Source organism: Andrographis paniculata, unplaced genomic scaffold (genome assembly GCF_009805555.1).
Source record: "Andrographis paniculata isolate CXL003 unplaced genomic scaffold, ASM980555v1 Contig10END, whole genome shotgun sequence".
In the NCBI taxonomy this organism is placed as follows: Eukaryota; Viridiplantae; Streptophyta; class Magnoliopsida; order Lamiales; family Acanthaceae; genus Andrographis; species Andrographis paniculata.
Genome location: NW_026137380.1, coordinates 247,053 through 274,894, shown reverse-complemented (window position 1 = coordinate 274,894; position 27,842 = coordinate 247,053). Strand labels below are relative to the sequence as shown.

Genomic DNA, 27,842 nt, shown 5'->3' with positions numbered 1-27,842 from the left:
AATAATAATAAAAAGAATAGATTCTTTCTGTGTGTTTGTTCGTGGATATAGATTTTGAATAATAAGAATTTGTCTGTTTGAAGTTATTTATTTATTTATTTTTTTATGTAAGGTATAAATAATTATGTCTACGAAGATAAATCAAGTCAGAAAAAATTGTTGGATGAAAAAGAAATCTAAATACTAACATTTTTAGAGGAAAAGAAGAAAATAAAGCGCAAAAATAACAAACCCTATAATTAATTACAAACAACTGGCTGTGTCACAATGAAAATGATTCATAAAAACAATCAAAACAGACTATCTATCAAGTGTACAACCAGAGAGACTCACAAGTCACACCATCAAAATGACACATACATATGTGTGTATCGAGCATCGGAAACCAGCTATTCCACTTCATTCCAACATGTATAGAGTGCGGGTTCTACTCGAGGAGAATACATTCTTATTTGTTCGCAAAAAATATAATAAGAAAAGAATGTGAACTACGAGAGGTGGTATAATGTATAATTTGACGAGAGGCACGCACAAAACATGTAATATGAATTAACATCAACTTTAGATTTTCATGATTCATCGATGTTAGCTCTTTGGTCAGGTGGTGTTCCGGCGAGCCACCCCCAAACACCGCCTGAGCTCTGCCTTTGTCTTGCATCTAGCGCCGCTTGTTCCGAGGCAGCCTTTTGCCTTTGGAGAATCTCTACTTCTTTTCTCAGGGTTTCCATGGTTTGGAGCTTCTGCCTCAGCTCAGCCACGTCTACCTGTAAGTTCGTGCAAATATATGATAGAATTACAAGTCTGAAAATTAAAAGTTTTTGGTGTCCCTAACCTAATAAAAGCAATCAGCTTGGTTGTGTAGAAGCTCGAGGAAGAAATGAATAAATTGATGAAAGAACATGTTTTGCTGCCTTATTGATAGGGATATATATATATATATATGTACACACCTCCCATTCAGGTGTTTAAAAATACAAATCCAAGGTAAAATACCTTTTTTCTCCTTAGAAACATCACATCTTCGATACAAACTTTTAATTTTCATTTAAAAAATAATAAATCGAATACACAAAACCATGAGCTTTTATCTTTCAATACCAACATTTTCAGATCAAGAGAATATATGAGGCCATTAATAGCAATCGAAAAGATACAAACCTCAAGTTTAAAACATCTGGATTGTTCGGCAGCAAGCTGGCCGCGCAAAGATTGGAGCTCCTGCAAAAACAAACCTTCTTTCTCAGAATAATTTTTTTTACTATCGCACTATTTCTGCGTACATATTAGTTGGAAAAGAAAATTCGTAGATTAATCTCCAAGAATAAGCACTGAATCATCAGATTATAAGTTCATTCCATACCGGACCAGGCCGGAATGGGGTTCTATACATTCTCAAGGGGTCATTCAAGCGTATCGAAATATCTCCAAGAAAATTCGTAGATTCAAATTTGTAGCACAAGATTCAATCATGCAAATAGGGTAGCAAAGTTAACATTTACAGAAACACACACACAGGGCATGCATTTTCTAGTCGCTTAATTATAAGTAAAGGGCAACTTTCCTAAAATGTCGAGTCACTAAATTAGAAAGGTGCCACATCCGCAAAATCCGGAAGCAGTAGTGGTGGAAGACACAACACTTTCAATGAAGTGCATTGCTAGTGATTCTCAGATAATGTTAGTGCCACGCCATATCTTGACTCCCCAGGACTATAGCCAATAACCTAAAGGCATTTATTAACATTCTAATATAACCAAATGAATTCTTGAATATGAGATAAGCATCATATCACACGTGCTTCCAATAATCAACTCGTCCGGTAAGTTCAACCTAGGGTGTGTTTGTTTGAGGGTTGGATTTTGAGTTGGGATTTAAATAGTAAAAATTTTGAATTTGAATAGTTATATGATGTGATATAAATATATTTTGATGTGATATTTTGAATGTAAAAGTAATTTTTAGTATAATATAAAAAATGAAAAATAGGTATTTGATTTGATGTTTTTGTGGGGAAAAGTTTTGATGAATAGTAGAATTTGGTTAAAAACCTTGAAACAAACACACCCCTAATGTGTTAATTAATTCCAGGCTCCACATTCCTATATGGCCTTAATCTGCAACAGGCTTCTTTTTTGCATGAGGTGAAACTATTAGATAGTAAGATCATCAATTAAACAGACCATTTATCTTGATCACGCACAAATTTAATAACTTTTGCTGAGGTAAACCTATCCCTATCCCTATCCCACCCAACAAGAAATACATAAATTTGAAAGAATTTACCTTGTACAAGTCTCCGTTACGAGTTTCTGCTTCTGTTAGCTCTTGCCTCAGTTGCTGTGCATGCATTCTCTCATTAGCAAGAGATGATTCAAGCTCTTCCTTTTCTGCCTTAAGAACTGCAACGAGATTTTTATTCATCTCTTCAACCTTGGGAATCTGGGGAACACACAGGGATGAAAGTTGGGAACTTTGTGAAGTTCGCAATCACATATGTAGACCAAATAACATAGATCACACACCGAAAAGAAAAAAACACATGGAGAAACTATTGAATGAGCACGTAAGTATATTAAGAGGTTTATATCGAGAGATGCTTAACAGACACTGCACACAAGTTATAACAGAGCTTCAGCTCTCACAACTGACCTCACAGCTTAAAAACACAAAAAATGGTCGTTTGAGCTTACAGAGAATATATAATCCTTATCAAGAAACTTTATTCAGGGTTTGTATTAGAGTCAGAGTTGCTTCTTTCTGAGTCAATAAATGATAAATCATAAGGAGCTGTAGGGTTTGAAATATTTCACTACCAAAAATCACTGTTACATAGTTTATTAAAAGAATCACTTATTATGCAATTCGTCAAATCTCATAAAAATATGTTCTAATGAAGATCATAAAATATTGTGCTAAAAGTAATCAACCTGAAAGAAGAAAATGAGCCATAATCAATTTACATATAGTAGTGTCCTGGGGTACTGAATTTGTAACGAATATATAGTGATATAATGCACATTAATCAATTCAAATTAAATACTCATAATCAGTAAAATTGAAAAAGCTATACAGTTATCAGTGCTATAAAATTTCCACCACAACTTACATTTCTTTCTGAATCGGTATTCTCCATAACAATCTCCCTTGTTTTTCCTTCTTGGCCCATTCCCAACTCAGACTCCAAATCTCTAGTAGCATTTGTATTATTTTGAACAGCAGATAGACTATCAGGCACTGGTCTCTCGGTGAGTTTAGTTTGTAAAGATGTTTTATGACTTGGTTTCAGTACATTGACCTGATGGCAGTAAGCAAAACAATATTGAAGGATAAAAATTTTCAGGGGGTTACACAAATACGAAGTTCTTACAAACCTCATTGTTATATCTCCCATTATATCCTCCAAATGCTACCAGAATATCTTCGCCGCTGTACGAACTCAAGACTACAGTAGCACCCTACATATAAAGATCAAGTAATTTACATTTTATCCTCAACTAACACCAGAAATAACTAACCGTGAAAATGTTGGTAGATACCATATGGTCAAATCCAACATGATTATTCATGCTCGGTTCAAATAATTATCAGAAAGAAACAGGCTGAGCAAAGTATCACAACAGAATGGGGTACGTCCAAGGCAAACAATTTATTATTCAGCTCCTTGAAGGGGTTAGGTGTTTGAATATATATATATCAAATCAATAGAAAAGATGCTTCCAAATCGGCCAATCACAGTAACTCTAACTAATCTTTTAAAGATTGGCCACATGATAATAAAGCATTGGAGTTAGATATCAGAGGAATGATTTCTTTATTATACCAATCTTAGAAATTTTCAAAACTTGGGAAGGTCAAATTTCAGATTTTGACAAGGATTAATCAAATTTCCCTTGAATTACTTCATTTCAATAACTTTACACTCACTAAGTTGAATAAATAGAACAAACCAAGAATTATAGTCCATAACATAGCATCCTTGCAAAGTTTACTTTTACCCATCAACTGCATTCTGCAATTCTCTCATCAGCAACTGCAAGACCCAACTAAGAAGGCCAATGCTCTCTAAAAGTACTTTAAACAGCCTTTTCCATTATATTATTTATATAGCATAATGCACAAGAGGCCATTATAGTGCATGCTAAAATTTGCTTGTCTCAGATCTCAGTACTCTATTTTCAATGTTCATTAAATTAAGAGATATTAAACAATAAATATAACATAGAACATTTTATCTGGTTTTATCTGCTTAAAAAAGGGATAGTGAAATACCTCACTGGCAAGGGAAACACGCCCTTGAACAGTTGTTACAACTGACCAGACTAATGTGGACATGTTGAGAACAATAGTCTCAGAGACTCCTGCATTTATAATAAGACGATGGAAATTTTGTTGGTAGGACCAAACAAGGATGGGAATCGAATCGTATCATTAAACAGAGACATATGGAAACAAAGATATACACTGTTCTACCATTTCATGCAAGAATTCACAGGCCAAATGAGATCAACTATATGGTAGCCCTAGTTTCATTTAGCAAAGGTTGCTTATTAATAACAGAAGTTAGGGTGGTTGAAGAAATAAGGGAAGTGTTTTCAGAAATCCTAATCACAATTTAAATCTGCTGCAATTTTGTAAATGCAGAAGTAATTCTCATTTTAATACCCTCAAATTAACATGGACACCTAGACTGGAAATTAATTTGGACAGTGAGAATAAGTTTCTTCAGAAATTCATTGCAAGTAGAGAATCAGTGGGAAAAAAAAAAAGGTACAGAAAACCAGAAGTTGTAGATTTTGTGATAAGCAGACCAAACATTGATATCTTATCCACAACACACATGCCAGTAGTAAAATATTAGAAAGGAAACGCCTGAAGAAGAAGATTTCTCAACACTATTTCATGAAAATGATATTGCTCAGCATATCACACAACTTAAGAAGCTCTCATAGTTATCTTGTAGTATGGACATAATCCGTAAACTATAAAAACATAAACATATTGGAAAATTAAGAACCATTTGAAAATTTCCAAAGCTACCAGTTATTTGACATTATCTCATCTGTGGATTTGGTCATCAATGCTCTGCATACAATGCATGTGAACCCTTGGTCTTAATAATAATGAGGCAGTACTAGCACACGAAATTGGATCAGAATGAAATAAATAAAATATATCAGATCTTGTACCACTCTTGTTATCTCCACCACCAACAATGAACCAATTCTCTCCAATCGTCACACCAGAGTGACCAGCTCGAGGACTAGGTATCTCACCTTGTTGTATTGGTCTCGACCATTCCATCTAATGCATTATAGATTATATTTATTATAAATTTAAAAATAGTGCGAAATAAAAATAATACAACAAAGTCACAAGTTTTCTTCTGTCTCACAGTTTGAAGATCAAGAACATGCAGGTCATTGAAGCAAGCTGAATGTGAACCACCACCAAAGATGAGAAGGTAACGATCTGCATGTACAGCAGCAGCATGATCAGACCTTGGAGATGGCGGCACCCCCCTGCAGAATCAGTTAGTCAGAAGTGCAACTTATCAACCCAAGAAATATTGACCAAATCATATCTGTGGCAGGGACATAAAAAGTTAAATATGCGTGATAAGTATGAAATCTGTTACACTAAATTCTAAAACCAACAAAAAGGCATGTCATTTTCCCACAACTCCCTTCCTCTGGCCAGCATGACATAATATTTCCAAATATAAGTGATTTGACTGACTGTTTTTGGGTATCTACGTGAGTGATTTGGAGGTCTCTAGACATAGTATAAATATAACAAAAAGCTAGTTTGATTAGTTTAGTATATTATCAGAGACAAGTCGATGTCATATCTTGTTCGGTTAGTAGTAGGATAATTTATTTATTTTTTCACTTGTGGGATTTCATACAGAGACTAGTTGAGATACAAATATAAGAGCTTAAGCGATTACAGAGTTTGAACTGAGATTAATATTGATATTTGAATATTAACTTATTATGTTGATATAATAACAGGGAAAAACAAATTTTGAAGTGTACTTTTAGTTTATCTTTTCTTATATGTTGGAAAAAAAAAAAAAACAAAAAAAACAGTCAAGCAGTAGGGTCTAGAAGAATGAACAAAAGACATTATTTAATTCTTATATGCTCAGAGAGCTAAAACCATACACTGGGTCCATTTCATCCCACGTCATGCTTTCCAGATCCAGAATATGTAGATCATTCAGAAGAGATCTGTTTGCATCCTGTCCTCCAAATATGACTAGAGTCGTTCCAACATGAACCACCGAATGTCCTCCTCGAGAGATCTGAAGTGCAATGCAGGTTAGGAACAAAAAAAAAAACCTTCTAAGATTCTAAACAATTGTCTAAATAATTACAAAGAAACAACTGAGTGACTGACAACTCCACAATCATTATACTAAAAATCAATGCAGGTACGGCTGAACACACATACGAAGGTGAAAGAGATTTTACAATAAAACAGAGTATAACATACCGGAGGCTTTCCATAAGTCTTCAAGGTGGACCAAGTGCAAGTTGGCAGATCAAACACCTTTACTGTCATTAAAGAATACTCTTAGGTAAAGTTAGACAATCCTTTCCAAAGAAGCAAATTCCCACATGGCTGTAAATATAATAACTGTGTGGATCGAGGTAAACTTAAATGTGGCCCAAATTCGCCACAAAAGGTAAACTGAAATGTAGGTCAAATAATAATTTAAATGTAGCTGAAATTTATTTATTTACTAAGCATAGGGGCTTGCAAGCTTGAAGGAAGCATCATAAAATTTCACTATGAAAATACTATTTGTTCACCTTTCTCTTACACTTGAATCTTGAGGTTTAGAGATATAGAAAAAACACTTCTTGGTAGGTCTCTTACACCAGGGATCAATTCAGACTAATTCATAGATAATTTTGAGCAACTGTGTGAAGCTATAAATAACTAATCACTCAGAATGTAATGTGACAATTCTCCAACCTTGTAAAGTTTCAGAAGGATCTCTTGAATGTCCACCCACTGAGAGAAGCTTATTCCCATCCCATGGTATCTAGAAGAATGCAATAAGCATACCATATTACAAAGAAATTAATTATAAATATTGTGTGGCTATGCATACTCATTTATTTAACTTAAATGAGCATTTCTATGGCAAAATCTAACTCCAAACTAACCAAGGAATGGCCAGCACAGGGAGATGTCATGCCATCAGTCCTTTCTTGAACTTCAACTTTGGACCAAGACCAAGATCGCATGTCCAAAACCTAATTACAGGAGATGAACGAATACATACAATAATACTTATTCACAGTCCCAGAATATGAAGATATATATGAAAAAAATATTATAAAATAAAATTTCGCTTGATATTATAAAATATAATATGAAGATACAAAACAGAAAATCGAAATACATTGGGTGGTTAAAAACACAAGGGATAAACAGGCACATAATGTAAAGCATTAAAGTAACATCCAATTTTTATCACAAAACAGCACTCAAAAAGTTCACAAAATCTTAATAAAACCAGTTAATCTACAATAGTTTTTAACTTTTGAGGGTATTCCGAAATTCATAAAACTGAGAGATTGTTGAATACAAGCAGATGTAAACTTTCTTCATTCCATTACCTGAAGATCATTAAGGTAGCGGCCATTGTGATTCCCACCAAATATATACATCTTATCTTCAATAACTGCAGCTCCATGCTGTTAATATAATTGAGCAAAGCTCAGAAATAAGAAAATAAAAAAAATAATAATAAAAAAAGAAACAAGAAGATACAAAAAGTTATGCAAGGAAAAATTAGAATGACACGGGGAAAAGGTAAACCTCATATCTGGCTTTTGGGTGCTTGCCAGATACTGGCGGCGAGACCCACTGGTCATACACACTGACTACTTCAAGGCCTTCAGATACAACATCCTTATCCTGACTTTCTAAAAAATGACCATTTACAGTAGCAACAGTTTTCATCTCAGGATAGGCATTTCCATTATCAGGAGCAACCACAACTTCTGGATTCTGCTGAGCAACAGAGACGGAGATGTGTAAGGAAAGATAGATCAAGGTAATATGAGAGGGAGTATGAATTGTAAAGCAATCAAATGCGCAATGAGAGGATGTATGACTGGTTTCTTCATTTACTACATCTATTCAAGCTCAAATATGAATATGCTAGGTTCGATCATCAGCTAGAAGCAACCTAGAGCAATTTGTCGATGGGACAAAACAGAAAAACACATGTAAGATAAATATTGTGGTTTAGCCTTGAAGCATAATTAGAAAGCTAAAAATTTAATGTGATTTTTATGTAATAATTCTCAGTTTTTATAAAAAGGAACAAAGATCAATGCGAGTTGAAATTCAAGGTGCATTAAGGTTTGTTAGATGCACAGCAAACGATCTTGTTTCCACTTGCTAATAAATTCATCCCTCGATACAACTGAAAAGGAAAAGAAACATAAGATTTATAATCATTACCTTCAGAAAACTAGAAGTTAACACACTTGAAGCCAAGAAAATCACAATTTGTCAATCATATTTTCCAAAGACCAATACAGATGGTGATACAAATAATGTAAAAGACCAAACTTTAGGTCATAAGAGGGTTGTGCATATTACGTGAAAGTTCATCATGAAAATTATAATTACTGGAGAAATTCTGTAGGAATACGTATGGATGGCACCTTTGCATTATTTACCATGTCTTGCTGTGAGACAAATCATCAAAAAGAAATATCCTGTGTAAATGGTACATAATATTTTGTACAACTCAATTTTAAGAATATTAACATAGGAATTGGTGAATTAGAAAACTGTTTCTCAGATCAAACAGAAACAGGGGACTAGAATTTATAGAGAAGACATGTCAATTCATTGGACAAACTTACATTCATTTTTACATCAACCATAGGTTCAACAACATTGTTCGAGACTCTTGAATACCACCCTGGATCTTCTTCCTGTTGGTGCATGGTTAAACACATACAGAACAACATGCTACAAAGTTCAAAACAATCTGTATTATGAATATCTAACCTCTAAGATTTTAACGAAGAGACGCATTGCCTCTGTAGATGGCATGTCCCCAAGTCCATTCCAGCTTCAAGATAATAAAACAAGGCAATAAATAAAACGTCTGGAGCAATGGAGGAGAACCATAAATTTATGCATCTACTTCAAACCTAGTCCATTTGCTATGCTCGATGGGCTTCCAGCTTTTAGGCTTCGGCATGTTGCAAGGCCCCAATGTTGCCTGTGACAGTCAACAGACAGTAAAATTAGTTTGAACAAATACAAATTTGAATGGAAAGCCTGTCACTGATCCGTATGTGTTACAACCAATTAAGTGAATAAGAAAAGATAACAATGCTTTAAACGGGTCTATATTACTAATTAAGATTTGAAAATACCCTATTTTCTGAGGAGATCATAAGTAATAACAGAGAAGGGAAGTCAACATTAGAGCTCCAAGCACAAAAGCTTACATAACCAGATTAAAACAAGTCTTAGCAAATCATTGATTCGCTGGCATGGAGATCAAGGTCAGAGTGCAGATCAAAGTAATCACTTACCTATCCACACCGTATGATTCCTCAATGCTAAATTTGGTCACTGATTTGCTAAATAAGAAGAAAACTCTTGACCCCATAAAAAAGTAGTGAAAAAAAGGGAAAGGCGGAACATGGTTCAAAGCATACACGACCATTTGAATCCAGTAAAATCGCAAAAATGAAATCCCAGTCTATACATATATAAGCGGGAGTGAAATAACCTTCATTGTAGTATTAGATCATCAAGTTTAAAGGCGGCGTTTAGATACAGACTCCTACTGCAGCACTTAGTGATAGAAGAAAATAGTTTGGAAAAGCTCTCCAGCGGATCAAGCTAAATGTGAAGAATAAGCGATTTTTCACAAGGAATTACAACTCAAATAAGAAAACTTTGGCAGTCAATCAAGGATTTGAGCCCCCAATTGAACCAAAAAACACATTCAAAACCCCAAAATCCATGAAACACGAACGGATCAAGTCTAGTTGTGCTGAAATAACATAATGACAACTCGCGCATGCAGAAAAAACAAAAAATTGAACAACAGAACAAATTTTAAAGGGACCAAACCTGCTTGTGGAGAGCGTAGAGGAGTAAAGCAGTTTCATTGGAGAATTTAGAGGCCACGGCTCCAACGGTGGAATCCGCGGATCCATCAAATCCAGCATATGAAGCCGCCGCATAAAACCGCTCCGGATAAGCGAGGCCTGAGCTTACCTTCGCCATCACCGCAGCCTCCGCAGCCGCCGATGTGGAGTTCTCCGATCGACGGAATCGGAATCTGAAATCGCCGGTAAATTGCGGAGAATTGACAGCTTGGCTACGCCGGAACTGTGACAAGAGACTGGAAGCGTCGTGGTTAATTTTTCTGTGTATTACAAATCGGCATTTCTCAGGGAAATAAAAATAATAAAAATTAAATAAATTTTCAAAACGACGTCGTATGCATTTGGACAAAATGAAGTCCCGTTTAAAATAATTAAAATTTATATGTAATAGTTTCTTCGTGCATGAATAACTAAATAGGGTTTATATACTCCCTCAATATTCATTTGATTTTTTTAACGTAATTTTAGAAATATTGTAAAGGTATTTATAATATTAAGTAGACAGTACAGATATTTAAAAAAAATTATGGAAAAAACTAAAATAAAAAAATAGATTCGGGACGAAGTGAGTAATAAATTTACAGTATATATTTTTGAAATTTATCAAGCTATGACTAATTCAATTTGCAAAAGATTGCACGAACTATTACAAATTCGTAAAGAGCCATTTCAAAATTATATACATACTACAATAATATATTACTGCCATCTCATTTACATAATTATATTTTTCCTCTTATCCATAAAGGATGTGTTTGTTTGGGTATTCATTCCGTTTTTTTCCCCAAAAAAATATCAAATTAAACACTTATTTTTTATTTTTTATATTATAATAAAAAATAATTTTATATTCAAAACATCACATCAACACTTGTTTATATCACATTATACAACTATTCAAATTTAAAATTCGTTCAAATTCAAACTCAAAATCCAAACTCCCAAGGTGTGTTTGATTTATGATTTTTTTTTTTTTTAACTTGTGTTTGTAGTTTTTATTTATCTTAATATTGTGTTTTATAAAATAATATAAAATATTTTTATTATAAAATATATAACTAATTCATATATATAAATAATTGTTTAAGAAAATAAAAGATATGCTCTTCTTGTCAAAAATGTTCTAACACTAAAAGCAATTTAATTATATCATTTAAAATTAAAAATCTTAATAAATATATATTTTTTTTTATAAAACAATATACTAAATTCAATTTATTTGGGATTTCTTCAATTTGTTGATTACATAACTGTTATATTTGTAAAAAAAATATATTGGTTATATTTTTAAAAATTTATGCATAATTTATTAATTTATAACTAATTTGTAATATTTTTTAATTTATAATATTATTTTTTATTATTTTTTTAATAAATTTTATATCATACCGAATTATTACTTTTTATTTGTCCAACTTTTACATTAAAATATCACTATTTTCCATCGCTTCAAACAAAATGACATAGTTAACCTTTACTTATAGAGCAATACTATTTATTTTTTGTATCATTATATTTGAAATTTAAAATATTTTTATATTTGTATATATTTTTGTACAAATATCATTAGTATTAGAAGAAGTATGTTTTTTTTTTCTCCTTGATTTGTACTCCATCCGTTCCAAACAAAGTGCAACGTTTGGACACAAGTTTTTAGGTAGGTGGTATTAACGGTGATGCGATGGAAAGATAAATATATATTTTATTTTTTTTTATTTGAATAATATAATGAGATAAAGTGTGAGATATAAACTAAGTATAATTAATTTTGGGACATAAAAAAGGAAATGTTACACAGTCTTTGAGACGGAGGGAGTATTATATATTGAGATAATAATAATTGATATTTGCATATAATTTTTTTAATATTATATCAAAAAAAAATTTAAAATATTATAATTATAATGATATTTATTTAAAATGGTGTATAAAAAAAATACTTATATTACTCAACCATCCCACTAATTTGTCTATTTTTTATATTTCGGTCAGGTATATAATATATAATTTATCATTTTTAAACATAATTATATACTTTATAGGAATTTATAATTTATTGTTTTAATTAAATTATTTAATTTTAATTTATAATTTTTTTTATTAATACACTTATTAATTAATTATTAATTATATAATACCAAAACTCAGTTCACCATCTAAAATGAATGGAGCGATAATATATTATTTAAATTAAATTTCAAATCAAAATTTAATTTCAAACTAATATCAAACAAAATTTGTACTTAGTTTGCAAAATATTAAGGGTATGTTTCTTTTGATAAATTTGGTAAAATTTTTATTTGAGTTCGGTATTAAAATAATGTTTAATGGGATGTTTTGGGAGAGGAAAAAATATACTTCCTCCGTCCACTTACGATGTATTTCTATTTTGAGACATCCAATTACAAAGTTAAGATTTCATTAAATACTCTACTTTTTTCCACAAATACTTTTACTTTACATCACATCATTACTTTAAAAAAAATAAGGGCAAAAATGTTATTACACTACTTTTAACTATTCATTATAAATAAAATATTATTATTTTTTAAACACAAAATAAATATAAACATTATAAATGGACGGAGGAAATAGTTTTTTTGAAAAATGGCAGAACCTAAATAGTAAAATTTAAAAAATTTAGGTAAAAAAACATACTTTTTCAGCACAGGGTTTACCACTATTTTTAAAAAATAATGTAGTATTTTTTGTTGCAAAATTTACTGTTCATGCCAAAACAGAAGAATATTGATCCACCATTTGTAGGTTTTGATCAATTACTTAAATAATCGCAGTTCCCAACAACCCTATTTGCCTCAGCGGGGCTGTTTATCTCTTTCTCCGCTCTGCTCTAGGGTTCGTGCTAGCCGCTGGCCTGGGATCCCTAATCTATTGCGAGACTGAGGAATGTATTCGTCAATTCATGCTTCGATATTTCATTCAATATTTGAGGCTGGTGGTGGTTTTTATTGGCTACGATGACGAGTAACGCCAGCGACGGCGTTGAGGAGTCGCCGCCGGCGAAACGTGGAGAATATCGCGCTGGATCTTCCACCGGCGTTACTGGCTCGGGGGAAGAGGCTGCTCTGGGTTCGGATGGAAGTAGGGTTAGCGATAATGTGGATGACTCTAGGGTTTTGATGGTGGAGAGTGAAGTGAATGCACGTGGCGATGGTGGAAATCAGGTGAGTTATTCGACATCGGGAATGGTGGAGAATCCGAAGAGTACGGATTTGCAGAGTGAAAAACAGGAGCAGAATGACGTCAGGACTGCGACGGCGAGTCACACCTCGATTTTGTCTGATTACAATTCATTTTTATCTGCATTTGACGAGTTTGCATCCGAAGCAAAGGGTGAAGCCGTGGGGCATGGGTATTACATCGGGGATATGGTGTGGGGGAAAGTAAAGTCTCATCCATGGTGGCCCGGGCAGATATACAACGAGGCATTGGTATCTCCATCTGTTCGGAGGAGCAAGCACGAGGGCCAGATTTTGGTAGCCTTTTTTGGGGACAACAGCTATGGTTGGTTTGATCCGGCTGAGTTAATTCCATTTGAGGAGAACTTTGCGGAGAAGTCGAAGCAAAGTGCCTCCAGGGCTTTGTTGAGTGCTGTGGAGGATGGTGTGGAGGAAGTAACAAGGAGGAGGAGCTTGGGTTTGGCTTGCTACTGTAGAAATGAGTGTAATTTCCAGCCTTCGAGAGTGGAGGGCTATTTTGTGGTGGATTTGGGGGACTCGGAGTCGGGGGTTTACAGTTGGAGTCAGATAAACAAGGCCCGAGATAGTTTTCAGCCGAGGGAGATGCTTTCGTTTGTAGAGCAATTAGCTTTGCAGCCCATGAATCACCAGTTTTTGGAAATCAACTTTATCAAGAACAAGGCTACAGCTTTGGCATGTAGGAGGGCACGTTATGAGGAGTTTGATGAGACATATGACCAGGCATTTGGATCTGCTCTTGTTCGCCCCCCTGGCCGCACCGTACCAACTGCTGCAGATCCTTCTAAAGGTATACTTTAGCTATGTGACCTTGAATCCCGTTGGTTTTACCTACTGTAATCATTATCTTCTATGATATCCTTCATCTGTGACATGGGATTTTTTCAGCTAAAAAGCTTGTGAAAGATATAACTAAGTTTTTCTATGATGAGGCCCGAATTTGGTTGTAGAAACAGTTAGGTTTCAACAGTGCTTGGTGGTAAATCTAAATCTATTTGAAAAAGGTTAAGAGGCTTATTCTAGGTGCAAGCATATTTCATAGCTGTGATATTAATGTAGGTGCAGCAGGACAATTTTAATCTATTCGTCTTGAATTTCACCGACTTTAGCTATAAGTAAGGAAGTTTTAGAATTTTAGTATGAACAACAGTGTACTATCAGACTATTTGTTATACACCAAAGGATATCCTGTGCTTAACAGGCGAAAACTTTTCAATCTAGAGAATAAATATTTGGATTTCATGGAAAGAGTCCTGTGGGGAAACCCTGCAAGCTTGATAATTACATATCCAAGAACCTTAGATTATTACGTTGTTTCTGCTAGATAATTTTCTGAAAAAGTGGGAAGCATGTAGTTTATAAATAAATATCTGCCAGGGGTATTATATTGGAAATAGTGATTGTTATGTTGATAGCAAGTTTTTAAATGTATTGTGATTTTGTTGGGAACCTTCTTGTTTGAATTCTACATAATCTGTGGTGTCAATACCCGACTGTCTGACGGGTCCACCTTTCTGAAGGCTTAAAATTTCATCTGAGACCAGAAATTTAGGTTTGTGATGGATCATGGATTGTGGTGAAAGTGCTTTTCATATGTAATTACTGGAAATACTAATATTTTATTGTTTATGAATTCTCACATTGGATGTGCCTAGATGCCTTTATCCTGTTCTTTGTATCTAGAAGACAACTAACGTTGAAATCCTTGAATATCTAATGCAAAGGATTAGAGAAAGGCTAATGTTAGCTCTTGATTTGCATGCTTTTGCTAGCAATTTGAAAAATATTTTGATTGGAATCTGGAGATTAATGTGTATGGGCTTTCACTAGTTTGAACTGATTACGACAATTTATTTAGTCGCTTCACATATAGGCAACACCCACATGAACTTTTGGTCACTCAACTCATTCTAGATCTTAATCAACCATGGTAATTACGTAGTGAACATAAATTACATGCATTTGCAATATTCTAACTCATTTAGTGTGGAATTACATGAGGCAAGTTTGATAATCGGTAGTTAGTAACTACTGTTGGATCACTAGAAATGGGACAAAACATGTGCGCCCAGTGTAGCTTCTAATGCTCTTGTCCTTTGCATGGTGGTGAACAAAAATGCTTGTTTATCTCTTCCTACGTTCTCTGACCAAGTACCTACATCATTTTACTATAAACCCTGCAAATGGTCGATCATAGCTTATCATTTTATCCTTTACTTTTACCCTTAAGGTTTGGACTGAGCGAAAAGTCCCATAGAGAGATGAAACTTCTCTTACCCTTTTCTTGTCGACTCTTTTCCTGGCTTCTTCACATGTGTTTATGTTTCGATTCATGTATGTTTAGTTCTGTAGATTTGTATATAAGTGTTATGCTATCATAGCATTCTTCTACATTCTGTGTTTTTAATAAGCTATAACACATTCACGTTCTTTCTAGTATCGTTCTTATTCTTGTTGTTGGTTGTTATATTGCAGCACCATTAAGTGGCCCACTGGTGATTGCCGAGGCTCTCGGTCAGGGGAAACTCGCTGCAAAACCAGCAAAAACAAAGGGTCAAGTAGAAACAGAAAAATATCTAATCAAAAGGCGAGGGGAACCAATGCAGATGAAGCGTGACAGTGCAGTTTTCGGCATAGTCAGTGCCTCTCCCCACCTGCTTTCAGTTGATAGTTATGGCTTTTCCGGCAACGTAATGCACCTAAGCCCAAGAGACCACATTAACCAATCTTCAGGGTTTACCATCACTTACAATCATCCCCAACCTAAAACTCATCAAGTATCCATCACCAGCGATATCAAACATTCCGAAGGTTTCAATAGGCAAGCGGAAGGTGGAAAGAAAGAGATTAAGGTACTAAAGCGACCAGCAGGAGAATTAAATGCCGAGGGTGCATCCCGGGTCGAGGGAAAGAAGAAGAAAAGGCAAGAAATTAAAAGCGAAACCATTGGGAAGTTCAAAGACTTACCACTTAATGTCAATAACAGTGCTACTCCAGTCGATAACAAGCTAGAAAACAAGAAGATTGATTCTCCAGGCGCGTCTTTTCCATCCCAATCCCAGCAAAAAGCAGATTTTGCAAAATTGGAGCTCCAAATGATGGTAACCGATCTTCGGGCCCTTGCTCTCAATCCTTTCCATGGAACAGAGATGAGCTGCCCGGCCGTCATCCGACAGGTTTTTAAAAAATATAGATCCCTTGTGTATCAGAAGAGCTTAGTGTCATCCCCTCCACCCCAGCAAGGACCGAGCGAAAGAAACACGGTTAAATCTCTTGCTGACAAAACTACCGACAAGAAGATTGGGAAACCCTTAGTCAGGCATGATGACCCCTCGAGAAGCACAAAGAAGCGCGGTCCATTTGATCCCCCGAACAACACCGCCAAGAAAAAGAAGCTTGATGCAATGGAAGAGATTAAGAAAAAGAAAAAGATCGATGATTCATCATCTGGTACCACGAAGAAGAGGATGGACGAGTCGAAGCCAGTAGCAACCGAAAGAAAGATTTTACAGAAGCCTAGTGTATTGCAACGGGTGGAGACGAAAGAAAATGCGTCTAAAATTGCAGCTGCTGCAGTGCCGCCAAAATTGGCAAGACCCGAATCGGGGGCTAAAAATTCTACTGCAGTGCGACCCAAATCTTTGAAAGTACACTCCAGCAGCAGGATGGAACTCGGGGCAGCCAGAGTGCCGATCCCGACTATGCTATTGATGAAGTTTCCGGCGGATGCACCGCTGCCATCCGGCGCAGAGCTGAGAGCGAAATTTGCTCGGTTTGGGCCGATGGACCATTCGGCCACGAGAGTGTTCTGGAAAACGCACATGTGCCGAGTGGTCTTCTCCTACAAGATTGACGCAGAAGCCGCCCTGAAATTCGCCCTGGGGAGTAGCAACTTATTCGGAAACACAAATGTCAAGTGCTACATCAAGGTGCGGGAAGCCGAGGCGGCGGAAATTGAACCGAGCAAGATTCAGGACGACACCGCAGCAGCCGTCGGAGTTACTTCTGCGCAAGCGGCAGCGGCAGCGCACCTCAAATCGTGCCTGAAGAAGCCTTCCGGAGAGGATGACAGCAACGGCAATGGAAGGGGGCGGGTGAAATTTGTGTTAGGCGGGGATGACGGTAGCGCAAGGGGTGAGAGTAAAATCAAGAAAATGTCGACACAACCACCGGCAGGGGCACTGCCACTGCGACGACCACCACTGCCGCCACCGGAGAGGGAGAGAGAAGGTGTCGAAGACGATGGTGACGTGTCGCGGCAGATGGTTAGGCTACTGTTGAAATGCAATGATGTGGTTAGGAATTTGAGTAGTTTGTTGGGATACATGCCTTATCAGCCCCTCTAGTCTCTCTGCTCTTTCTTTCTATATGTGATTCATCTGTGTTTGTTGTGTTGTGTTATATATGAATGAACAAGGAATTAGGAAGGAAGGAATTCATGGATTCATATAATGATCATTTTGTGTTGTGTTTTTATTTGAATTTTGCAAACGAATGTGTCTGAAAGGATCAGGTGCTGATTGAATTAATCGGCACATGTGGTGACAAGTTAAAATATAATTATACTAACTTTATATAATTAATATAATTAAATAGCACAGACAAATTAAAATATAATTATACTAATTTTATATAATTAATATAATTAAATTGAACAGATTTTTTCGTATCTCAGCACCACCTGATCCGTGGGCATTTTTTTATTACTTTTAAAACTACGGGATGGAAACAAACACTGTTGGGATCCTTCTCAAAATTTATTATTCTATCAATTTTTTTTTTAAAAGTATAGTTTATTTATATTATATTATATTATACTAGTTAAATTTTTTTAAAAAAATATCAAATTTATCACATATTTTTTATTTTTTATATTATACTAAAAATTTATTTTAAATTTAAAATATCATATTATACTATTATTTCAATTTAAATTTAACTCAGAAATCCAAAAATACGAAGCAAACACACCCCGAAACGAAGCCAGCCTCACTTTATATCCGTACACTAATTTTAGTTTACTCCATCTAATATTTATTTATTTATTAATAATATATCCTCCAAGTATTCTTTGCCGCCCATTTTTCACATATAAAAAACACATACATACGTATCTATATATCATAACCGCCATACTTCACGTTTTCGTCGCTCCAATATCACCGACATATCTGCTCTGATATTCTCTCTCTCTCTCCATCCCTTCCGCGTGATCGATGGAAGCTTCCGGAACAGCACCAGCTGCCGTAGAGTACCGGCCGCTGAACCTCACGCTCCGATCCGCCGAAGGGATCAAAACCGTCAGCAGCTTGTTCTCTAAGATGGACGCCTTCGCCGACGTCTCCATCGCCGGCTACCCGCGCTCGCGGCAGCGCACGCCGGTCGATAAGAACTGCGGCAGCCATCCTCGCTGGAATTTCCCCATGGAGTTCATCGTCGACGAGCCATACCTCACGCAGCCTGGCCTCTCTCTCCTCGTCGAGATCAAAGCCGAGGCCGTCCTCGGCAACGGCAAGCTCGTCGGCGTCGTTACGATTCCGATCCACGAGCTCTTCCAGGCCTCCGCCGCCGATCCGGCTGCGGATCGTTCCGTCGAGTATCAGGTAACCGCTCCCTCCGGAAAACCTAAAGGCATTCTGCGATTCTCCTACCGTTTCGGGGAGAAATTCACGCAGGAATCTAGCCAGGCTTCCAAAGCCGCCGCCGTGCCGGCGTATCCGCCGGCGGTGGCTGCGGCGCCGTATCCGGCGGCCGGAGGCTATCAGTCTCCGTATTGCCCGCCGGCGGCGGGATATTATCCTCATCACTACGCGCACCCTGCGTCAGGGTACTATCCTCCGCCGGCGGGTTATTACCCTCCGGCAGCGTACGGACAGTCTAGCGGGTACGGATGTCAGGCTCCTCCGCCGAAGAGTGGAATGGGAGGGATGGGAATGGGATTGGCGTTGGGGGCGGGATTGCTGGGAGGATTGGCGGTGGGAGAAATGGCGTCGGATATCGGAGACGCGGCGGCGTACGCCGATGGGTACGGCGACGCCATTGGCGACATGGATTTCTAGGTATTCTCTGGTTTAAGTATTTTGATTTTATTTTATTTTTTCGAAAAATAAAATTGAATTGATCAGAAAACATGTTGTTGTCCATGTCATGCACATGCATTTATTAATAGAAAATTTGCAAAAAAAATTGTTGGGTAGCTTCAATCATAATAAATTTGAAGGTAAATATAACTATAATATAACTATACATTGAATTATAACAAATTGAAATTCGAACATGTATATATAAAGCTAGTAAAATTTGAATCCTAACACATTTATATAAATAATAATATCTCACAAATTCAATAAAATACAACATACTGCTTTGCTTTTGTGCATTATCATCATCTTTTCTTCAGATCAAAATCACAAATGAATTTCATTTTCTTCATCACACAACAACTAACTATATCAAATATTAACTACCAACAAAATCGTGATTCTTTAAAGAGAAGAAGACACTCACAATGACTCGGGGCTAGTCGAAGGTCGAATCTTGGATGGCATCTGCTCGAATCTCCTCTGCTGCTGCATTCTGCCTCCGAACTTGTGGCTCAAATCTTTCGGTGTGATAGACATTTTGTCCATAGAATAATCTAATTCATCCGCCTCTGAATATTCCTCCTCGTCGCTTTGATTACTCATTGCATGCCTGTTTACGTATGCCTCTGCCACATCATCATCGTCGTCGCTCAGGCCTTCTTCATCTTCATCGTCATACGTACCTCTAACCATCGACCAGTACACATAGCTTGGCCGGATGAATCTTCAAAACCATAAAACAAAGTTAGAATGGAATCAAACATAGCAAGCGACAAAAATGCTTATTAATCACCATTAATTTTTCCAAAAAAAAAAAAACATTACATGAAATATATATTTACAACTTCTAACCATCGACCAGTACACATAACTTCAGATTAATTATGTTAAAATAAGTAATCTACAACTCCATCTCAAAACAAATTGACAGTAAAAGGGGTTGCCCTTCACCCTTGTAAACAAGATGAGCTCTCGCTATTTTTCCAACGTGGGACAAACATTTAACACTCTCCCCTCGAATCTACAACTCCATCTCAAAACAAATTGACAGTAAAAGGAGTTGCCCTTCACCCTTGTAAACAAGATGAGCTCTCGCTATTTTTCCAACGTGGGACAAACATTTAACACTCTCCCCTCGAAATTAATATAATCATAAAAGGAAGTGTTAAAAGGGTGGAAAAAATAATGAAAACTCCTCTTGTTTACAAGGGTGGAGGACAACTTTTCTTATTATCAATTGATTTTAAACGTGGCCCTAGATTTCTTTTTATCAGAGCATAGGTGTTTGTATTGGATATGTTATTGATCTTGGTTTTCAAGATAAATATATAAAAAAGGAGTGAAGGCGTACTCGTCACATTTCCTTAACAAGCAAGGATCGAATGGGAAAAACGTGTCGAATTTGTCAGCTCCACCAAATGCCCGAGAATGTTCTGATTCTAGGAGGCCATTGTCGGTGGAGCTTTGAGGCAGTGAGAATACACGGTTCGCCTGTGCTAGCCGTAGGAATTCCTCGACAATTGAAGGCAGGCATACCTACGAGGATAAAGATGAATTGATGGTATGGATAATTGAGTTGGAGAAGCAACAACCAGTAAATTGTAAGTTCGATAGTTCACCTGCAGGGGTCGTAAAGGATGATTGAGAACATCTTCAATGTGCATATGCAGCAGTTGTGACTTGAGTCGGGGTACATCAATCATTTGCTTCATGCGGAAACAGAGCACATACATTATGGCCTGCAAAACAATCGAGATAACAGTTGATTTTTAATTCAGCATCTTTAAATGAACAATGGAAATAAAAACCCGAAATTCGAGCAAACAATGGAAAGCCCCTAATAACAATTGTAAATATTGCCACTTAATTAAGGTCATCGAATTTGACTAATTCGGGTACCTGGCATCCAGCATAGAATACTTTACGAGCCTTCGGATTAATGCCCCCGTCCTGATTGTTGCAATAAAGAAAACACCAATTCACCACACTGTGACGTAGCATCAGAGAGAAAAGAGATTATATCAGAAAAAAATTGTCCCAAATTTCCACATTCAAATACAAATACAAATACAAATCTGAACAAGATGGGATGGAAGGATGAAAAATGATTACCTTTCCAATATATAGGCGACAAATGAGGCAGGAACAAATTTTGCACGAGCCAAGTAACTAGCAAGATACGCAACAGCACTCATTCTGCACATTCGGAAATAGGCATATGATAAGTAACAGATACTTTGAAATAAAAATTCCCTCGAAAGAATTCTTCACGAAAGTACATACAAAATGTAACTTGCTATTGCACGAAAGATAGAAATTAAGCTGTATAGAAACATCATCTTTACCTCCACTCAGAGAAGGGACTGGTCAGAAAGATATTTACAAGGACATCAACAAACATCTTGCCACAAGTTTCGGGATCGAGCGAGCAAGCATAGAATATTACAAACTACAAAAGAGACAAGAGCTTACTTGATCAAGAAAATGGGTAGCGAAATACACATCAACTACTATGTTCTAGGGTATGCCAAACCATCGACATGGAGGAAAAAGGAACTTAACAACTAAAGGAATATATATATATTGTCACATGGCACTAAATACCTGTGCAAACTTTGATTTGTATGCAGTCAAAATTGTTTTTTGGAACGAATGGAGGAGGGTCTCGAAAACCTGAAGCACATCATTAGAGGGTAAATCACTACAAAATGGACAGCCGTTAAAAAATTGGTTAAATATTTACCTGAACCAAACGTCCGTTCTCGAAACAGGTTTTAAGGTATTCAAATGTTAGTGCCATCAAGCTATCTAGCTTTCCAGCCTCAGGGCTTTTGCTTAAGAACCTTTGTATCAAAGCTTCCTTGGTAAGCTGGAAACATGGGCTTAATTATTAAACAGGATAATATGAAGCAGAAAGTCAAACTACGGGCTATTTCACATCTAATACAATGTTTTATTTCAAAATAAAAAAAATAAAAAAAATATATCACATGCCAATATAAGAGCTTGCACAAACTGAATGAAGAATCATATTAAGACCAGTTTGAAAAAACAATGCTGTTGACCATCAATTAAAAAATACAGGCTCTTGAGTTAAAGAAATAACAATAAAAGCACCTCAGTGCAATCTTGTTCGATAACATCTGCATGTGCCTCAACCTCGAGCTCTTCCATTTCCAAGTCAAATATGCCTTTTTGAAAGTCATCATGCAAGATTTCATCCCATGATATTTCAACCTACAGGTAAAACACAATTCTATCAAATTACTAAAAATCTCTTCAATAGTACTTAATAATTTAGAGAACTTACATCCAATTCTACTAGCCTATCAACCAAAGAGGCAATAATTGTGCTTCCAAAGAGTTTACCGACTGCACTGCCTTCCAATCTCAGCATGTTCTCCACATTCAATATAAGATACTGCAAAGAAAGGATAGTAGAATTGAAAAACCTTACCAAACTTAAATCGTACAGAACCAAAGCTCATTAGTATGGTGGAGAGCGGATAAACAGAAGTCAGACAAACAAAATACCAAAAAAAGAAGAAAAAAGGAAAAAATCAAAACCTTCCTTTAGGATAATAAATATTTAAAAGTTGAAAATAGTCAACTGGTAACAAAGCTAAATTTGGTTCCAAATATGTGGATGCTTGCAATAATCATGTAACGAAAAGGACACAAACATCCTGACAGTGTGGCGGCATGCTATGCTAAGAATTTATGACCTACATAGACATGGTGAAACAATTATTCCAATTTAAAATTTTATTATTCACCATTCAAACCCAAAATCCAAACCCCCAAACAAACACATTATATATAATCATTTCAACTTACAGGAAGCGGAGACACTTGGCCCATCTTCGACATTCTATTCCTGACGATTTCCTCTAGCCTCATAGGTGAAAGGGGAACTACAGCTGCGATATTTCCCAAAGTTGAATGAACACGGTCGAGGACTTGGGTTTTCTTGGCAAGACCCCTGGGTTCCTTCAAGAACTCTACAAAATAAGAAGATTTGGAGGGAGGCATGAAATTGGCAAGGAGCATCTCCAAGCACAAACCAAGTAACTCCCCATTTGACGAAGCCTATAACCAATAAAAAAAATAAAAACACAGTACGTGATAAGTAAGGTCGCTCATCAACAACGTAAAATCGGCAGAAACAAGAGCCCAATAAGCATACCAAGGATACAATCAACTCAGTCAATGCATCCATCACATCTGTTCCGTGATCCCACAGACTCATTCGAAGTATCTGAAGTACAAAAATATACAAAATAAAAAAATAAGTCGAACTTAAGAATATAACAATAATACACCAAAAATACTATATATCATTGCAACAACTCACAGCACCGAGGAGCCTTTTATGATGATCAATATGCATGCAAGAGACTGCTCCAGTCACAGCTTTCAAGCAAGTCTGCCATTTTTCGAACGAATGAATAAATAATCAAACCTGTGAAAAATACATATTTGAAATGTAAGTGCAGCAGCATACCACAAGAAGGGCGACCTCTTCAGTTGTAGAGTGTTTTCTCTTGTGCAACACTGCCAGAAGCTGTTCATAAAATTCATTGTTGCCCTAGAAAACCATTAAAAGTTAACAGCGTTCATTAAACAGCATCACATCACCATTTAATTAATGATAATGAAGCAGGCTCCCAAACTATTCGATCATTGCACAATAAACAGTTAAACACTATTGCAATCACATTAAAAGCCTAATTTTTCATTTAAAGAAAAAAAGAAAAAACGGGGATTGAAATATAAAACACATACAAATAGAATCTGCAAATTACCTGTATAGCAGCTTTGAGAGCCTCTCTGACGTGATGATCCAGCTCAGAGTCGGTGACGATTAGCTCATCCATATCAGGTATTCCCATTGATATATCTTTACCCTCTTGTTCACCTCTTCAACTCAACACTACTCTTTCAACTTCACCCTGAAATAAGCCACATTCGTTCATCATAAATAAGATTATCCTAATCGCCGGTGCCAAAATCGGAACTAAAAATTACGTCAAGAATCAATATAATCGGCTTATATCAAAACGATTTAAACCACAGCAAAAACTCGCGATATCTTCAAAATAGATGAAATTGACAAAAAGAACAAGGACTGACCGCCGGCTAACTTCCACCGGATCCGACGCCGCCTTATGCGATTCTCCTTGGCGGCAGCAGCAGCAGCAGGGCGAAGAAGAAAAAGGAAAAGAGGAGAAGATTTTGCGGAGTGCGGGCGGCGGATGCAGTAGGGTAAGAGGGTTTTTTTTATTTATTTATTTAATTATATATCTATAAAAATCAACTATTTGGAATTCGAAAAATATACTTCGGGTGTGTTTATTCGAAGGATTTTGGTGGATTTCCACTGTTCATCCAATTTTTTTCCCCCAAAAACATCAAATCAAACACTTATTTTTTATTTTTTATATTATACTAAAAATCAATTTTACATTTAAAACATCACATCAAACCCTATTTATATCACATCATACAACTATTCAAATTTAAAATTTTTACTATTCAAATCCCAACTCAAAATCCAAACCTCCAAACAAACACACCCTTCGTTCGTCCCATTAAGTAAAAATAAGGTATTGTTTTTGTTAAAGGATTTTTTTCTATATAATAAAATTTATTGTATTTAAAATTTGGAATTATATATATTTGATCGGTAAATTACTTGTATTTATATTTTCAAATTCAGTTTATTTTATATATTAATTGAAGGATTTTTATTTTTGATATTTTAAATGAGTAATTATTTTTTAATAAATTTTATTTATTATAATAAATTAAATTTTACATCTATTAGTGAATTTTACTTTTTACTAAATTTAGTGTATTATAATAAAAAAATTAATATGATTTTTAATTAATAATAAAAACTATAATATATACTGTAATATATAATCTATACATTTTTTGCAATTAGCTGAGTTTTGTTAGCTGATTCAATTAGCTAGTTTGATGGCTGATTTGATTAGCTGTTTGTATTAAAATGTTTGGTAAAACAGCTGTTTGATATTAGCTGTTTACAATTGAAGATATTTCTATTTTATTATTGTATCTAATATATTCAATTATGTTTTTTTTAGTTTAGAATGTCTAAACTTTTTTGTTATTAGTTATTGAAAATTGTAAAAGTGTTATAAAAGTATTTATTTTTATTACAATTAGATTTAAAAAATATTATATTTTTATTAAAATATATAAATAATTTTTTTTATTGAAAATGATGTAAAATATAAAATAATAAATTTTTCGTGTATATATTTATTATGTTAGTTATCGATTAGTTCATTATATTTATAATTTTCAATAAATTTATTTTATTTAATTTATTTTTAGTATAAAATTTATATATGTAATTTTAAATAAAAAAATAAATTATTAATATTTATATTTTTTATTTTATGTTGATTTGAATAAATTTATATAATTTACAATTAAAATAATTTTTATATAAAAATTAATCATTTTAAATTTATAAAAGTAAAACTATAATAAAATAAAATATTATAATATAATTAATAAATAATCAAAATATATTTATTTGTGTAAAATGTATAATAAATTTTTAAAGGCATATAAGGAATAAAAAATTTTTACAGAAAAAGAAATTTCAAAACGCTGGGTAAGTTAGCTTTTCAGAAATTAGCTTTTTGGGTCCAAAAAAACTAATTTACCAAATACCTAAATTAGTTTTTTGACCGGTCAAACAGCTAAAAAGTTGTTCAAAAAACTATTTGCCAAACACCCCCAACTTACGACAATTTAATTATTTTTTATACTATAGACATTCTTTCTCATATTTAATATAAAAAACACTTTAAACTAAAAATAAAAAATTAATACACAAGTAAAATAAATTTTAATTATTAATCGATATTTTAATTATTAATTTATTTAAATTATCATTAGTAAAATAATTAAATATAAATAAAATTAATGATTATAAATAAATATATGATTTGTAGTATGCTTAAATATAATTTTATATTTTATAAAACCAATAGAATATAATTTAAATGTAAATATATATATATACATTTAATATTAAAAAAATATATATATATGATTTATTATTATTATTATTATTGGAGGGTATAATAGTGAAATATAAAATACAATGGCATGAAATTTTAAAATAACATGGTATATTGTTACTGAAAAATTCTACATTTGCAGGATTTTTAAAATTTAAAAAATATTTTTATATTTATATAATTTTTTGAATATTTGTATATTTTTTTATACAAATATTATTATATTAGTATTAGAGACACTAAAAGTTTTTTTTTTCTATTTCCCTTTATTTGTACTAAATTTTAATATAATAATTAATATTTAAATATCAACATATAAAATTAAATATCACATTTAGAGTCGAACAAATATGGTATATATTTACACACATTCACGTAATATATACTATATTTTCTTTTAGGAAAAGCCAAAACCTCTTGTTTTTATAATCAACACAAATTTTTATATAACATTACATAAAAAATATACCAAACTAGAACACACTAAACAAACGAGCCCTTAGAAAAAAAAATATATATATATCAATTTCAAATCTAGACTAAACATTTAAATTATTAAACAAATTATTGAATTTCAAAAAGAAAAAAATTCTTTAATATACTTTATTATTTATTTTACATTAAATACTAATAATTACTTTTTTATTAATGTTTTTTATTTATATCATATTTATTTAATTGTTATTTAAAATTTATTTAAAATAAAATAATAATTTAAATTTCTATTTAAAAATATATTTTTATATAATATTTTATGAGATAAAATAATATATTTGTATTATAAATTATATCAAATAAATAATTTTTTATTTAAAATATTAAAAGAATAGACCGATAATGTTATCTATTGTTATAAATATGTGTAAAGTTTTTTAATACAAAAGTTAAAAAAATTATTATTTGAAAATTACTTTTGAATTTCCATTAAGAATAAAATTAGAATTTTTATAAAATCAAGAATTTAAATTTTGTATTAAAATAGAATAAATATAAAAATATATAAATAGTATTATTTGTATAATAAAATAATGATTATAAACTTAAAAAACATACTGCCTCTGTATCCCATGTAATATGGGTGTATTATTGTAGATACGAGAATTTAGATAAAGTATAACTAGTAAGTAACTGTAAAGTGATGTATCGGGCGGAATTGTATGGAATTTGTTGTGTCCCGCGACCTTTTGGTGTATCTGGGTTTCCAGAAATGAACTGATTTTTGCAGGAAAAAACCGGTCGGAAAAGGGAATGGTGGAAAGACTAAAATGGCTAGTTTGGAAATGGCTTGATGCAAAATTCCCGGGCCTTGTTGGCAGC

At 34.1% G+C, this 27,842-nt stretch overlaps 4 protein-coding genes across 5 annotated transcripts; 2 read left to right on the top strand and 2 right to left on the bottom strand.

The window, feature by feature from the left end:
* Positions 1–211: 211 nt before the first annotated feature.
* LOC127251220 (acyl-CoA-binding domain-containing protein 4-like) lies at positions 212–10,441 on the bottom strand. Of its 2 annotated transcripts, none has more exons than XM_051274929.1 (18): positions 10,126–10,441; positions 9,189–9,259; positions 9,043–9,106; positions 8,895–8,966; positions 7,834–8,028; positions 7,632–7,709; positions 7,176–7,265; positions 6,982–7,051; positions 6,496–6,557; positions 6,165–6,304; positions 5,393–5,519; positions 5,187–5,301; positions 4,270–4,358; positions 3,372–3,455; positions 3,107–3,295; positions 2,284–2,439; positions 1,159–1,218; positions 212–764 (listed from the first exon to the last, which is right to left on the bottom strand). In XM_051274929.1, the coding sequence occupies exons 1-18, from the start codon at positions 10,279–10,281 to the stop codon at positions 570–572; spliced, it is 2,013 nt and encodes a 670-aa protein (XP_051130886.1). In that variant the 5' UTR covers positions 10,282–10,441; the 3' UTR covers positions 212–569. The 2 variants fall into 2 exon arrangements, with proteins under 2 accessions (XP_051130886.1, XP_051130808.1); XM_051274851.1 differs by having other exon boundaries at positions 7,834–8,025; positions 10,126–10,415.
* Positions 10,442–12,952: 2,511 nt separating this feature from the next.
* Positions 12,953–17,872, top strand: LOC127251131 (PWWP domain-containing protein 1-like). Its single transcript, XM_051274766.1, has 2 exons — positions 12,953–14,171; positions 15,857–17,872. The coding sequence occupies exons 1-2, from the start codon at positions 13,142–13,144 to the stop codon at positions 17,725–17,727; spliced, it is 2,901 nt and encodes a 966-aa protein (XP_051130723.1). The 5' UTR covers positions 12,953–13,141; the 3' UTR covers positions 17,728–17,872.
* A 599-nt stretch (positions 17,873–18,471) lies between these two features.
* LOC127244891 (protein SRC2 homolog) lies at positions 18,472–19,473 on the top strand. Its single transcript, XM_051265480.1, has one exon. The coding sequence runs from the start codon at positions 18,598–18,600 to the stop codon at positions 19,438–19,440; it is 843 nt and encodes a 280-aa protein (XP_051121437.1). The 5' UTR covers positions 18,472–18,597; the 3' UTR covers positions 19,441–19,473.
* Positions 19,474–19,675: 202 nt separating this feature from the next.
* On the bottom strand, positions 19,676–24,764 carry LOC127244884 (uncharacterized). The gene is made up of 16 exons (XM_051265469.1): positions 24,598–24,764; positions 24,270–24,416; positions 23,969–24,052; positions 23,819–23,890; positions 23,651–23,722; positions 23,302–23,553; positions 22,775–22,885; positions 22,582–22,701; positions 22,208–22,333; positions 22,069–22,137; positions 21,810–21,913; positions 21,577–21,660; positions 21,364–21,451; positions 21,084–21,203; positions 20,816–21,000; positions 19,676–20,188 (listed from the first exon to the last, which is right to left on the bottom strand). The coding sequence occupies exons 2-16, from the start codon at positions 24,354–24,356 to the stop codon at positions 19,885–19,887; spliced, it is 1,878 nt and encodes a 625-aa protein (XP_051121426.1). The 5' UTR covers positions 24,357–24,416; positions 24,598–24,764; the 3' UTR covers positions 19,676–19,884.
* Between the last annotated feature and the right edge of the window lie 3,078 nt (positions 24,765–27,842).

Excerpts from the sequence above, each read along its gene's own strand:
- LOC127244884 (XM_051265469.1), bottom strand. The coding sequence starts at position 24,356 with ATGGGAATACCTGATATGGATGAGCTAATCGTCACCGACTCTGAGCTG. Across the intron at positions 24,053-24,269 it reads CTCTCAAAGCTGCTATACAG|GGCAACAATGAATTTTATGA; the intron begins GTAATTTGCAGA and ends ATGGTTTTCTAG. Across the intron at positions 23,891-23,968 it reads AAGAGGTCGCCCTTCTTGTG|ACTTGCTTGAAAGCTGTGAC; the intron begins GTATGCTGCTGC and ends GAAAAATGGCAG.
- LOC127244891 (XM_051265480.1), top strand. The coding sequence starts at position 18,598 with ATGGAAGCTTCCGGAACAGCACCAGCTGCCGTAGAGTACCGGCCGCTG.
- LOC127251131 (XM_051274766.1), top strand. The coding sequence starts at position 13,142 with ATGACGAGTAACGCCAGCGACGGCGTTGAGGAGTCGCCGCCGGCGAAA. Across the intron at positions 14,172-15,856 it reads TGCTGCAGATCCTTCTAAAG|CACCATTAAGTGGCCCACTG; the intron begins GTATACTTTAGC and ends GTTATATTGCAG.
- LOC127251220 (XM_051274929.1), bottom strand. The coding sequence starts at position 10,281 with ATGGCGAAGGTAAGCTCAGGCCTCGCTTATCCGGAGCGGTTTTATGCG. Across the intron at positions 7,052-7,175 it reads CCTGTGCTGGCCATTCCTTG|ATACCATGGGATGGGAATAA; the intron begins GTTAGTTTGGAG and ends GCATTCTTCTAG. Across the intron at positions 4,359-5,186 it reads TGGTGGAGATAACAAGAGTG|GAGTCTCTGAGACTATTGTT; the intron begins GTACAAGATCTG and ends TTATAAATGCAG.